The 15,669-nt window shown below is 40.4% G+C and overlaps 1 protein-coding gene across 1 annotated transcript in view; it reads left to right on the forward strand.

The window, feature by feature from the left end:
* Positions 1–1,568, forward strand: part of UMAD1 (UBAP1-MVB12-associated (UMA) domain containing 1) — a 70,272-nt gene extending 68,704 nt beyond the window's left edge. The window contains exon 4 of the mRNA XM_088533487.1: positions 1,308–1,568. Coding sequence (XP_088389613.1) covers positions 1,308–1,565 — 258 coding nt within the window. The 3' untranslated portion in view covers positions 1,566–1,568. The remainder of the gene's footprint in view (positions 1–1,307) is intronic.
* Positions 1,569–15,669: the final 14,101 nt, after the last annotated feature.

The following is a 15,669-nucleotide window of genomic DNA, read 5'->3' on the forward strand; positions in this document are numbered from 1 at the left end:
AGCCAGAAACTGCGATTCCCTAAAGCAACCGTCATCTGTAACACTGGAATCCAGAAGGTCAGGCCTTGAGCAGCAGAGCTCCCCTCAGACTCCCAGAATAACAGGGACCTCCTTGAAACAAAAGCCATTTAACTCCTATGATCAACTGAACAGCAAATTAGCATTTAGCACGTTTGGGGCCTTTCCTTTCCTGAGTGCAGGGTTGTTTCCTTTCTGGATGCCTGCTAGCTGCATACGTGGAGCTGGAAGGAATAAAGCCAGGTGGCCATATATCAGAAGTGCCTTTATTATGTTCTTGGCTCCAGCGTGATTTGTTAAGCGCTTTTGAACAAGTGGCTGAATGTTTCCACGTTTGTAAGCTTATATAAAACAGCAATTCCTACAACAGTCACCTTACAGACATGAATTATTGGTTTGCATAGCATTTTCATAGCTATACGTAGTAAAATAATTTTGATTTGCTTTCTAGAGGAAGAGTAAACAGTCTTTGTTTTTTAAAATGGTAAAAGTTTTAGGTAAACTCTTTACAATGATAAGCCTGGTAGATCAGTATCAAAACTTGCAAGTCTTTTGAGTGCGTCATCTTATCTACTGGCATCTTCAAAAGACTTATGTTGACTTTTTCTGCATGGTAGTTCCTTATATTTTATTGTTTTCTTTTGGGAATGCTTTTTAGGGGAGGCAGTGGTTTTGGTAACTGAGCTTTTCCAGCAGTCAATAAAAGTGCATGATCGACAATGCGTGTATTAACATACAACAAATCTCACCAGCCAGCCAAGCAATCTGTTTCAAATTGGAAATCAAGAGTAGTAATACTCTGATGCAATTAGGATAGGAGATTTTTTTCTTAAATTATAAGACTCGTAAAACAATTTCAGAAAGTGAGTAGTGGAAACAAGTCTATATTTACAGAGAAACTTCATCAAGTTTTTGAAGGGAGTTGCATAAAGTAAACAAGATGGAATTAATGTCACGAAGTCCTACCTCCCCCCTATTTCATACATCATACATGCCTAATAACATTAGGTTGAGAAACTCCACTCATCATTCAAAAAAAAGTTACATATATATAATGTGTGTGTATATATATATATATCAGTTGTTGATTTCAGACTTGACTAGATTCAGCGTGACCTCGAGAATTATATCAGCATGTGTTAAGAACTGTCATTTTCAATCTACCTGAACTAAAGACTGAAATTATTTTGTTTTATTTTTGTGTACTAATACATCTTGATGGTTTCAAGTAGAAAGCCTGGGCTGCCTGGTTTGTAGGGTCTAAATTACTGTTCTTCTGGTCTCTTTAGACAAGCACGGGGCACCGCTCGCAGCTGACCGTGTCAAGTGCAGAGGTGGGGAATGAAAGGAGCCCGAATTTGGAAGGCAGCCCTTTCATGTCAGACCTGCTGAGTGACGTCCCCTTTGCCCTGGCTCCACATGTGTTAGCAGTCCAGGGCGCCCGGGGTGACGTGCCTGACCCATTGCTCACCTACGACATCAACGATAATTTATCAAGATTTTGGTATGACTTTACGCTTGAAAATTCAGTACTCTGTGATCCGTGATGTTTTCCTCGGTTTTCCCTGTCTGCGTCCAGACAGGCCCGAACGTGAAGGTAAAGATGTATTTTTAACAGCTTAGTATTTTGGGGGTCTGCCACTGGCATACCAGACGCATTAAATCAAAAGGGTTGTTATTTGGTACTGTGTTGTATTTCTTAGTTGCATCTGAAGTGTAGCTTACTATGTTCAGTATGATATTTATCTCCAAAGAAATCAAGCAGAGCTTTGTTTGAGCCCGCATACAAGACTTGCTGTTGGTGCCACTCCGATAGGGAGCCTGTAGACCCAAACATTTCGTAACTGCAGGAGGAAGCCTATGCACTCTGCATTATTAGATGCTTTACTGTGATACAAAAGACATAGATCCAGTTATGCATGTTTATTATCTTTGATTTTCTACAGAGAGAAGCCCAGTATTAGTGCTAGGTAGCATTGCTTCATACTACTGGGCAGATACATTTCCAGTCAAACTGAGTTTTAAAACTCAGACTTAATTATGTGTGCTTACAAAATTATATGAATATTGAATACGAGTGATTAGACTTACCAGTTTCAAAGTGGAAATCAGCTGTCTCCCTCCTCCTCCAGTAGATGTTTTGTCCATGTCATTTGGTCATTTTGTGCCTCTCCCGCTGTCTTAAGAAGCTCTTTCTGGCTGCCTGTTGGTTGCTGTTTGTTCTCATTTCCACATGTGTTCCTGATTTATACACAGATCAGCTTTTCCATTTTAACCTCTCTGCCCCCTGAAGAAGGAAATCTCAGGACACGTACTTTTAATGGTCACACCCTTCTTTTTTTAATTTGTGTGCCAGAGATACAGATGGCAATGTTTAACAACAGGAAAACATTACACTGTTTCTTATCCAGCTAAATTAAACAGCCAAGTACCTAAACATACATTCGCGCAGACCATTGCGTTGCCTGCGCCCGGGCTTTGAGCCCCTAATGGTTTTCCCACCTAGGACCCAAGTTCTCACTGATTTAACATAAAGATTTGTTGGAATAATGATCTGTGTCACCCAAAAGATCACACTTGTTTCTTCTTGGGGTAGACTGTTTGTATTATGCCAAATGTTAGTGGATATTTTCATACATTTTCTATGATCAGTGATAGCTTTAAAATATTTATATTTTCAGGCATATGTACACTGAAACTATTTGAGATAAATACTGTAAATGATAAAAGTGTTACCTTGTGAATATGTCTTAGGTTGGTTGTTAAATATTCTTGTTTTAGATTTTTTTTAATGTATGTATTTAACTTTGTTACAGCATTTTTGTCAATTATGTTCATAAATGTTTGGAAATAATTGTTTCAGGGAAGATATCAGTGCTGCATTCAAATAAAAAAGTGATAAAATAATATTGACTTATTGTTTATGTGTGGGTTATTGCTCCGCTTCACTGATATTGGTTGTTATAGCTATGACCATTCAGATTTCATAGGAGCTTGAACTCATTTTTATTTGCATTTTGTTTGTGTATCATTTAGAAATCAGGCTCCTGTTAATCAGACATATTGCATTTTCATCTGGTGTGCACTGCGTACTTTGTCTGTGACTTGCAACTTCTTAGGACCTAACCAAGTTGCTTAAACCTGATTCTGTATGCTGTGTTTTCTAGTTAACACTTCTCTGAAGCGCTGAATTGAATCTTTACGGTTGTTTTACATTTAACCTTTACACATTAACCCTTTTGAAGGTAGCACACTTCCATTCACACTGCTTTTCATTGCACATCTGGAGTGTTGTTGCTGCTCGGCTGCTCTAGAGGCAGAACTGCAAACCACTGAAGAGCCAGCTACTCAATACTTGTTTTTCCTTGGTAACTGACTTAGTATATATTTTTTGGCATTCATTTTGATTAATGTTAGATACTTTATCTAAAAAATTATACCTTGTCAGAATCTTGCAGTTATATTCACAAACCAATGTGCTCTCCTTTCACCAGAAGAGTCGTAGGGGGGTGTGGGGGATGTATTCACCCATGATAAGAAATATCAACAGTAGGTTAAACGTTTGGCCAGCATGCCTAAATGTGCTCCATAAATGGTAAAATTTACATGTAGCGACAGTGCTGGTAGTATGTGTCCTCGTTTCCCTCTCTTAGCAAGCCTTGGGGCTCATTCCCCTCCCTTGCTTAACGTCATCCGTAAAAAGTAGATTGAAATGTGAGGCTGTCCAAAGAGCAGAGGTGATTTTTTTTCGCCGCTGGGATAAGAAAAAATACATGGTTATAAACTAATAGCATTTACGGATATTAGCATTTGCCCATTACTAACACAATTTTTCTCAAAATCTTGAGAAAATTAAAGATTTCCAACAGCCTTAATTCATGCAAAAATGCATATCACTTGTATAAGGCATGTTTAACATCATACGCTAAGTGATTATTGCGTAGATGTGTGAATATTGGAATATTTATGTATCTATCATTGTCGAAAAATACTGAATAGTTCTATATATTGTCACTCACACATTTGACCACTGATGAAGGAATATAATTAATTCAAAAAATCAGTTTACAAGCTATTAAAATATAATCAATATTGGTATCAAAACACCAAGGCCGTCCTTTCTGCAAATTTCACATATAAAAATTGTCTTAACTGTCTGTGTTATGCATACGTATGTGGACTGTTTAGATAGAACTGAAAGTGTTTTCATGGCTGCGATCAGTAACATCAGAATTAAGAGAGGCTGTCAACTGCAGAACTAATAAGACTGAGGGCTGAGGTATAAACCTGTGCCACTGAAGCAGTGTAAATGGGAGCTTTGTTGCTGCCGTTACTGGACATAATACTCTTTTATTGAATAGTTTGTTTAGATAGAGCCACACGGGTTTGCAGGAGATTCTGAGGTTCGTTTGCAGTTCTCTGCATTTTACTTGCAGGAGATGTGCTCTGCTTTGTGTGATAGCTTCCTTATGGAACTTCCCAATAAATCAAACATAACAAGACACTTCTTATTTCCTCTGAAAACGAAGTTGGAAATGCGGATCTCTGGAAAAGTCTAATTTTAAAAGGAGAGAAGGAGAGCTAAGCCCACATGTTCAAAGGTAAATCAAAGAATAATTGCATCCAGAAGAGCCCAACAGAAGGCTGATCGTGAACCAGCCCCTCCAGACAACTCCCTGGAAACAAATTCAGAAATGGAAGCAGCCAGCACTGTACTGGAGGTCAGTCAAGGAGACGGCTGCAGATCCAGTTGCTGGTGTTTTCTGTAAAGTGTGATCCAAACCTCGAAACTGCAGCTGGCCAACGTACCCTGGTGCAGTCACAGACGAGAGGTTTTGGCCCCGGAGCAACGTGCTGGAAAGAGGCACAGAGCCAGTTCACTGCTGTAATCCCAGGGTCTCAAACCAACACACCGCTGTTACCTGGAGAAACCCTTCTGGTCACGGCAGAAGGAAACCAGCCGTCCATGCAGGCTGAGTGGGTTCTCAGGAGGAACAGAGCAAAACTTGCCAAACTTCCACTTTCTTCCTCCCCACCACCCTTTTGTTGTGACATGATGCTGCGTCTTGCTTTTGGCTTCTCAGACCAGCGTGTATGAAGAGGAACCAGACCTGCAACTAGTAGGAGATAAGTCCTTCCCTTCTTGGGTAACTGCAGCTGTTCTGCTGATGACAAGACAATTCCAGATTAACCAGATTTCATTTCAAAGTCAGGGAACATCTCTTACAGCAACAAAGAGGCAGAACTCTGAGAATAACTCCTTAAAATCCCAAGGTAAATTCCCTTTTAGTGCCGGAATAAGCCAAGCTGGGTATGTGCCGCTCTTCTGTGCTGCGTCTCTCATGAGCAGCAAGCTTGACATTCGGTTGTGAGCTCACAAAGTCAGAAATAGGTACATCAGGCTTGAGTTCTTCCCATCAATATTTGGAATTCCTTAAACAAAGGAAAATTATAAATCTTATAGCCTCCATTGAGACTATGGACGATTTTCTGGGGCGGGGTGAAGAGGCTGAGGCTTAGGAATTGGATCCATACATCCTCCTAGAGGAGTATCTTTTCCTTGTCTTTTACAGTGACCTAGCCTTTATTCTGCAAGAGAGATCTGTTTGCATAGAGACTTGTCAGTCTTCCTCCTGTCTGAATCAAAACCACCCAGAAGAAAATTAAGCATTCGTGTTTATTGTAATGGGGCAATAGTCACTCTCTTATTCCCTTTATGTTGCCAGTCAGTTATTACTGCCCATAAAATGAGACTTTGACTTTCTACAGTTCAAAATTTCATCATTTTCAGATGCCAACACTGTTAAAAATAAATTTGATCTTCTAGGCATGAGCATCTTGCTGCCTGTCTAGTTCTGGAGCACAGAACTTCGGTTCTTCATACAGATATGTGAGGTTTTTCTTTGTGCTATGTGATGTTAATAAGACTTCATTTCTGCAGTAGCTAAAATAGGCTGCAGTGAAAATACAGAAGTTAAATGAAGTGCAGTTGGTTAGAATATGATGACTTTATTGTTTGATACAGATCAGGAAGTTGTTACTGTCCCCTACAGTGTCTTTTCTGAGTACATGGAGCAGATAGCACAAAGGTGCTAATGCCTCATTAGGCTTGGAGCTCCTAATGTCTCTGTACATTGATGTAAATGGTGGAAGAATAAATAATAATCACATACTTCTTCCAAGATCTCAAAGCAGATATTTCTTTTCAACCTGCAGCCCTCCATATTGTAGCCTTTCTAGACAGCCTTACCAAAAAAAAAAAATTAAAAAAAAAATAAAAGTGACTATTCTATTGGATTTTACTTTCAGTGGTTTGTCCTTCTGCAGGAAGGACAAAACAAGCCGGGCACAGCGAGTGGTTCAGGTTGTAAAGCTTCCTGCGTTGTAATGTAGGTTATGCAGAGACGTCGGAAAAGCCTTTTTTCATTCCATGGCAAAACAGAGAAGGGCTGGAAGTGGAGCCGTGATGACCTCAGAAGGATGTAGCAGCTGTAGAACAGAGAAGAGAGTGGGCTTAGTTCTGCCAGCCAATTCAATTCAGTTTTCCTTGCTGCAGAGATAAAATAAACTCTTGAGATCAAAGATCTCATTTACAAGGCTGTCCTCTTAAGTCAGTCAACACATGCACTTCAATAACAGAACATAAAAGAAACTGCTCACAAGCAAACAAAACAAAACAAAAGATGAGCCTCAATTCTAAACATCCCTCATGCAAGTGCTTGTGCATCTCACCATTATGGCTGGAGTAGCCACTTGTATCCAAATGTTCATTTAACGTGGCGAAAGGGCAGCGTTGGGCGTCCGTCTCAACCACGCTGGAAAGGAGCCGTGAAGCAGATGGGCTCATAAAACACGGACGCAGGTAGAAAGGATGGGCATGGTCAGGGGAAACCGATACCACAATGGGAAAAGACTTTGGGACTTTAGTGTAACCACTGGGTCACCCTTTCCATGAAGGGTCTGCAATTTGTCTGTTTTCCATAAGAAAATGTGTGATGTTTTGGGGACTGTTCCTTTTCCAACTGTTTTTAGAAACTACTGGTGCATCTGTTTGGTTTATACTGCTCTTCAAGACATTTTTAGGTTTCTGTCAATGTGATTTTGTCTGTTACATGTGTAGGGAGGACTTTTGTTAAACATTTAATATTTAACTTAATAACTGATTCAAAGGATCTTTTTGCTATTTGTTTGATTTTTATGTCTTTTACATTTTGTTTAGCTCTCCTTCGGTTAAATAAATAACACATCTCTCCCCCTACTTGGTAGGATAGAAAAGATGATATGCATTAAATTTATCTCAGAGAATTGCCAAATTTTAATTCAGGTAGCTACACTATTTGCAGATATAACATATCGATCATAGTAGTCTATTTATAGCTAAAATTTGACAGTGTTAAAATTCTGATTTTGATGTAGCTTAACTGATGTTTGGGCACAGGCAAAAGGTGGGAAAGAGGCATATTGGTAATGGATACTTCATTAACAGAGGGATTTAATAGTTTGTTTTTACATGTTTATTACAGGTATTATGCAGTAGGTTCATCCACTCAACAATAAAGTTAACAAAATAACCGTTTCAAACTGAAAAGTTGCCATTGGCTTTTTAAATGGCATAAAATAATATGCTATTGAATATGAAAGGATCTTCTCCATCCTTTCTCCATCTCCTCCCTCTTTCCCATCACCTCCAGTGACCAGGCCTCCTTCAGAAGGGGGCAGGGCCTGTTTGAGAAATGGCCGTCCAAGGCTTCTTGGGGAAATACTCCGTCTAGTTGGGTTCCAAGGGATACTTTCCTTCTGGGATTGGGTAGATAGGCAGCTCAAGGGTGACAGTGCTTAAAGGATAGGACGTTTCACAACAACATCCTGGTGGTAAAAGCCAGGCAAATGCCTTGACTGACTTACATTCCTACAGAACAGGCCAGGTATAGAGGGATACCTGACACAGTTGTAATAAATGAGCGAAGTGGTGTTGAAACCCTGCTCTGTCTTCTTGGAAAACTGCAGACCTTTAAAAACCTTGAACTCAGCAACGTCATCATTTGGTGGTCCTCCAATCCTAGCAGCTTGCCTGAGCCATTTCGCCCTCTTTCACCCCAAATGAGAGATTTAGTCCGAGGTGCTAGAGGCTAAAAGAGGAGGTCGTCGCAAGACTGATATGTTTACCTTAGACATCAAAAAGCAGCCAGGTGAGAGCTCTGCTTTGCTAGGACCTCCTGTAGCAATGGAACAGTCTGCCTATTCATAAGAATACACACATAGTAACTAAAAAATTACTTTATGGCATCAGGTGGAGTTGTAAATCCTCCTCTTCACAGCCTGTTATAGGAAAGGTGTTGAAGGGTGTCTGCTACAGCAGCAAGCCATAGAGACGAACAAAATTTATTTTCTCTAAAAGAAAAATAATTGTTATTTAGGAGGGAAAATATCCAACTAGCACTCTCCTTGTAAACAGATGAGGTAATTCAAGTAAAGGATAAATTCTTACTTGGAAATATGAAAATAGCTTATGGCGTTTTTAGGCAGATTAGTATTAACCGAACAAGGCCTTTCTGAGATCTACTGCATCATCTTGTTTCAAAGAGTTGCTATGGCTTGTGCACAGCCGACAGCATGTCTACCCCAAGAAAAACTACCAAGGTAGAGCTGGAGAAGTTTGCCTTTGAAAGACCTTTCACTTCTGATATATCACTGCACTCTGGGAATCATGACCCAGTAGTGGGTCAAACTGCAAGGCAGAGTCCACCACCTCTTAAGATTATTCCAAAACTGGTATCAGAACAGAAAGCTTTGCAAAACTGTCCGCAAACTGGATCAAAGTAGGGATTGCCGGAGCATTGGAAGACTGGAGAATGTATCCCTCATCATGGGATTTCAACACAGGGCACTGGCAACATCAAAAATGAGAATATCCTATGCTTTTCACAAAAAAAAAAAAAAAAAAAGGTGCTTTTAAAAATGGTTAGAATCTATTTTGTAATATCCAAACAGAGACATTCTTGAGAACATGGTAATTCAGCAACGCTTACTCTGTTTACCTTTTGCCCTTGTATATATCCATTGATCTTCAGCTCCTCTGACCTAGAGAAGCCTCTTCTACAGTGTTTATTACATTATTAACATGATGAAATATGGAGTAAACAGAAAAGAGGGAAGATTCTTATCTGAGAATTTCCTCTCTCGAACCTTTTGTCCCAGATACATCCCACCTGAGCTTTCGGGTGCCTTGCCTAAGAAGAACCTCATGGTGTGCTGGCTCAACCCAGCCAGAGAGTCCAAGAGGAGACATTCTCCGATAAGGATCTCTTCTCTGTTTACTTCAAGCTTCTGCGCTTAATTAGAATCCCAGTTGTCCTCGTTTCCTTCTGCTGTCAGGAGGGGAGGGAAAGAGAAGCTCTTCAGCCAACTTTAACATCAGAATTACCCTCCAGCTGGTCCTCTCTGCCAAACATGACAGCTACTAACTGCAATGGCTCCAGCTAAGCGCTTGGAGCTGGGCTGAATTCATCCCAGCCTTTTTGTCCCACTTCTCCCCAGATGATGATTGTTTTTCTGCAGAGATCAGACCTGTCATTAATAGTGGAAGGCTTTAATGCAAATGGGAATTCATTTACTTGTCAATGAGTATTTTGATTTGTTCAGAGTGTTTCAGCCCTGAAAATGTGGTCTGGGAAAGGTTCCGTGGGCTGTTTCTTTGCTCCAAATGTAATGAAAGATCTGGTCTGTTGCCAGCCATGGAGGGAAGAGGGGGGAACCAGAACATGCCGCATCTAAGGAAAAGTCAGCTAAAAATAAAACTCATTCTCTATGTGCAGCTTTAGTTATGAAGTGAACAGCGTTTCAAAGCAGAGAGATGGGGAGGAAGTTAGTTTATAATGACCACTTCCTGAAGTGGATTTATTTGGAATTCCTAATGTACTGCTTACTGGTGGGTCACAAAAGAAGGCAACCGGTGGGTTTTGGCCTGGTGAGTTTGCTTGACATTCACCAAGCTCCAGGGCTGCGGGGAAGGAAGGGACCTACATCTTGTCTGCAGCACAGAAAGTTTTTTGCACACAGATAGAAAAGCAATTCTGAAAGGGAAAAGCAATTTTTGCACAAACTTGGGTTTTAGCAATGCTGTTATAATTTACATTGTCATAACTGAGAACAGGGTTTGTGCTAAAGCTTATAGGAAAATTGGTGTAAAAAGAATTTGGATAGCATAAGTGTAGCATAACCTCAGATATATATAGGGTGAGTGTGTGTATATATATAAAAAATATTATTCAGAGAAAGATATGTTGGGTAAGATTGGTCTGTAGTTTTCCCAGCAGATTTTTCTTACATTTTCCTCTAATTCAGATGTCAAAAGCTTCACACGACTCTACTGGCTGGAATTCTGTTCAGTTTTGCCATATCTGCTGTTAATAACATAGTTACTAGCTATTTTGTGTTAAGGAATAACACAAGTTTTTTTTTAATGTCCCTTACTAAGAACAGTACTTCAGAACTTTCCAAATTGTAACATATGTGCAGTTGTTATATGCATGGAAATATGAAACTGCAGTTTCTACATCTGAATCTTTGTTGGTTTCATGTGAAATATTTGCTTGGAGAACTATGCTCTGTCCTCATAATGTCTTATTATAGAAAATTCCAGTTGGAAACAATCAGGTTATTCTGAGTATTTACATTTTTATATTTAACTGAAGAGATTAAATCCACATACCTAGTGTAAAATGCTTCCTCATTTTAATTACAAAACCTCATAGTGTGCTTCTAAAGCTTTTTTAAAATGTTAATACTGGTTTTATATGAAAATACTTGATTTCACAAACACACAAAAAATACATGCATATCTTTTGCTTATTATTTATAGTAGCGCACATTCCGTATCAGGAACCAAGTTGTTTATATACTTTGATTGTTGACTTCCCGTCACTCTCCATCTCCTTCCCTGCCCTAGTGATTGATTTTCAGTGCTAAATGGGGAGAAAATAATCAGACTGAAATAAGTTGCAGAATCTGGTCAAGAACAGTGATCCCTCCTGGTAGGGGATCACTTCCAATCCAGCTCTACAGTAGATATTCCCAAGAATGAGGCTTGGGGGAAAAACAATTCCGGTGACCTCTTTTTTTGAAGTGGGATTAAAAATGGGCAAGGAGAAACTATTAAGATGTGGCTGACTTCCATGCTTTTTTAAAAACATGCTATTTATGTATTTAATGCCTGCCAAGGATTCTGTGTGCGTCTTGTGCGTTCCAGTCAACAGAACATACCCTACAATAGCATCTCTATTTTTAGGCAACTCTGTCTCACCTTTTCTCTGCTCCTAGCAAATATCTGAGAAATTCACTGGCAAAGGTTTCTCCGCCTTTTTAGTGATGGTTTCACCTGCCAGTCTGATGAGGAAGGTAAATGCCAGGGCTGCTGCTGAGTCAGGTGGGGTGGCAGTTTGAGATAATGTGAGGGAAGTCAGGGCAGGAGATGTCTCGGGGTTTTTTGGTTTTGTTGTTTTTAATCGAGACATTTAAAAACATGCAATTTCTAATCCAAAAGGATATTAAATCACTGTGAGAATTTCAGTGCTCTGGGGGTCAGTAGTCTGGATCTGGAATACGTGCGGAAATTCAGCAAGGCATCTGGCACTGCAGGTTTCCTACAAGGCCGCTCAGCTTGGGCTTGCTCTACAGGACTCTGCCGTTCAGCTCGTCGCCCGACTGCTGCAGACCGGAGCCAGCCCCTCGCTGGGTTCACTGCTGCTCCTCCGGCCTGGGTGCTCACTGATCTCAGCAGAAGCAGGGAGATCGACTGGGAGCCAGGAGGTTTTTTCGCTTCTGAAGGCAAAGTTTAGCTTCTGTGGCTGGTGGTTGCTCCTGGTTCTCAGCTGGACATGAACTCTGCTTCTCCTGGACCTCCTGCCTCCCGGTTGCTGGTAATTACATGTCTCATTCGGAGGTCAGAAACACGACCTGCTTCAGCCACGCATGCAAGCCGGGTCCTGGGTGCACGTCAAGAGCAGGCCACGGCATCTGGTGTTTTTCCCCGGTGCTACCTTCATTTGGAAAAAATGTGTGTAGGCAGGGGAGGAGCTGTGGTGCATTTCAGTAGATTCCCATCTGGTCCATCAGGAATCCAGCACTGCTGGACTCCACATCCTGTGTCCCAAGTGGTCACAGACTGTTTATACCCATGATCAGCAGCAGTCCAGCTGTATTCATGAGCGGTCAGTGCTCTCAAGTCTCCAAATTAAATCCTTTCTTCCTCCTCCTTTTCAGGTAGATGGGTGCGTATTTTGATTTTAGAGGCTAAATCTAATGAACAGCAGGTGTTAAGGAAAGCAATCAGAGAGAGATCATTCAAGTACAGTCTGCTCATAGCCAAAATGAGAATATCATTGAAAACCAAATGTTCTCGGGTGTTGCTTAGACTGCTCGGTGAACTAAGCCTGATGTCACGGGCAAACAAGTTCTGCGTGCTTGGGTTGACCACAGCAACACTGCGACTCCTTCCGTGCCTCCGGCATGACAGTGTAACCCTGCGTGGTGCTATGGAGTTGCTCCTCGGCAGGAGACTCGAGGAGGAAACGCCACAAGCTCAGCTCCTTCAGGCACTTTAGGAGTCAGCAAAGCCAATTGAAAATCAATCATCAGCCACTTATTAGGGCAACTGGGTAAGATATTTTAGGGTTGATAGGATGCAAATCCATTTTTTTAACTAAGGAAGTCTTCTGCAGGATTTTGTGGATTGATAGAGCAAAATATCTGAGGATGAGAGCCTCACACCCACTCATAAAAGTGAGTGTGTGGGAGGGGGTATTTAGGCTACCACTAGTCTTCTCCTATGGGCTGAATGTCCACTGGCCTCTGGAGCTTATCTTCTGGTTTGGCTTCACTCAACAGCATAATAATTCCATAGTCAGTGCAAGAATGAGGAGGAGCCTGACTTCAGGAAGCCCGTCTGATCCGGACCAGAGCGCTGTCCTGCCAGAGGGCAGCGGCTCTGCGTACCCAGGCCTTGGCTGCACAGCGTCAAGCTGAAGAGATGCTGAGTGTTCTTCTGCAATAATGGAAGAGGGATTTATTACAGCAATTACATAATTGCTATGTAATTATTACAAAAGTGGGATTTGTCATAATCAGTTAACTCTCATCCTCTCAAAACAGATAAAAAGATAGCTAGATTTATATATATATATATATATATATATCATCCAGTTCCCTACTTGCATTCACTCTGAATATACTACAATAGTCCTAAAGATTATTCTGAAAGGCCTTTTATTTCCCTGTGCTTTCTCTTTCATGTGCATAATTGGTGGAGAAACAGATTTTGTATTCTATGGAAGATTTTTGAAATTATTATCCCCAAATAAGAGGAAGCCAATCCATCATGGAGTGAAATATAAAACAGGTCATTGTGGAGTTTACATTACTTAAAATTGTAACAAATGTGGAAAAGATTTTTGACGTTATAATATCCAATTTTGGCAATGTAATTTTGAAAGCCAACTAGAAATCTTAAAAATGTTGAAATTAACAATAATGAAAAGACGTTTTCCCTTCCAAATAGTTGTCAAAATAGTAAGGCATGTGAGCAGTTTACATTTTAGTGACTATCGGTTTTCCACGGGAAACTATTCTCAACAGAAGTGATTAGTAGTTTCTTTAAAGGTAAGGAGGAAGATAAAGAATGTTTAGTCAGAGACTTTCTTACCCTATCCAAAAGGAAAAGCAACCGTAAGATTTAAAACCTCCTCCAGGTTCTTCATAATCATTATCTGAAATAGTATTCAAATTACGGTTGCCACTTCTAGTGAGCTTCATGATAAAGATTTTTTTTACTGGAAAAGGAATGGGGAGGTGAATTCCTCTTTCTTTGTGCACATGTTTTGTCATGTTTCGCCAATCACACGGTGGGACATAACACATCGGAGCGGTACTCATGATGAGCTTGGGTCAAAAAAAGACAGAGTTTTTCACCTACCTCAATCAGATGTAGCTTCACCGTCACTCCTCTGTATTGCTTCCATGTGGAAGATTTCCTCAAAACCCCGTCATCCGGACTAATCCGTATTGTACTGAACAATTTGGAAATGACATTATTACCGGGAAGCTGGTCAATAATAATAATAAACATTCTGCCTGGATCTCACTGGCCTGTTTTTCTTTTACAAAGGATACATGGGCTATGGATAATTTACAGACAAGTAGTAGTATATTATCGATCACTAATCTCCATGGTTACTGGGCTCCTCCGGTTTCATCTTGGCTCCTGTGCAATTAAACCTTTTGGCACATAGAATCCAGCACGAGGTAGAGTAGCCTGGAAATAGATGAAACGCTACAAACAAAGAAGGAAATTTCCTTTACTTCATACCATTGCACAACTGGCAAAGCTGTTTTCTCTGCATGTATGGAACTGGTGAGGAAAAAGCCATGTGATGCTGTAATCCCAGATCCCAGCTGTCTGCCAGGAACAGGACACCGAGGGTGGTGCTGTGATCATCAGATTTAGATCCCGATTTTAGTCCGTAGTACTACTACACATGTTTTGGGCTCCATTATTGGGATCTGCAAGAATACTGTCGGCTTGAAATTCACTGTGTTCTACAGTGATTTTAAAGTAGTGGTAGGTACTCAGGCTTGTACATTTTCAAACTTTATTTTCTTCCTGGCTGATGTATGAAAGACCCAGACAATTAATGGGGATGCTTTTATTAAAAGCAAAGAAACAAACAAAAAAAAGAGAACACTTATAATATTAAGCACCCAAAAAAGAGAGGTTTCCTCTCCTCACATTCTTTCAGTTAAAGTAATCTCAATTATGCCAAAGAAAAAGTTGAAAGCAAACTGCAGAGGTAAGTTTTTTAGAAAACGTGTTTTGAATATTCTTCCATGTCACCTTTGAGCTAACCTGAAGCTGGTTAGCCCGTGCCTAGACATCTAGAGTCCAAGAAATCCAACTGCTTTAAAATGCAAATCCATAATCATCGAAGAAAGCCTGTCAAAAACATCTGCATCCAGAAATAACTTTAAAAAGGACCTTTCTCTTAGTGTCTGTGATTATTCATTCACTTTCTCCTCTCAGACCATTTAATTTCAGTTTCCCTCCTTCTGGATTCAATTTCCCCGAGCTTCATCTTTGTGGAATATTTATCCTGCTGCAAGATATTCCCTGAGGTTGTGGATATCTACTTACCAATCTGCCTGCAGAGGTAACTGCTCTGAAGGGCAGGGTCACCTTCACCAGTGCAGCTACCAAGGAGCTCCCTCACTGCTCCTCCTCCTTGGATTTCCACATATTTCAAACTGCAATCTCCTTATTAGCCTCGTCAATATTTTCATACTTGGCCAGCTCTCTCATCCCTTTCTATTTATTAAAGTCCTTCCGAGCCATAGATTCCTCTATTAAAAAAAAAATAGGTTGATATTTTTTTCCTGCAGGCCAACTTCCAAATATGCTACTTTTGGCTTCTGTCATATCTCTTGAGAGCTTCTAATGGGATGGATGTTCATAACTAAGAGAAGACATTAAAAATAAAAATGAGATATACAAACAAGTTTTATGGAATGTTATTCCACATAAAACTTTGCAGAAGAAATGCCAGAAATAGAAGGCTTTCACTAAAGGTTTTCAATACAGAAAAAAACCTAAGATGCTTATCT

The sequence above is a fragment of the Tinamus guttatus genome, unplaced genomic scaffold, assembly GCF_059628265.1.
Source record: "Tinamus guttatus ecotype Peru unplaced genomic scaffold, ASM5962826v1 Tinamus_guttatus_pri_ptg000503l, whole genome shotgun sequence".
NCBI lineage: Eukaryota > Metazoa > Chordata > Aves > Tinamiformes > Tinamidae > Tinamus > Tinamus guttatus.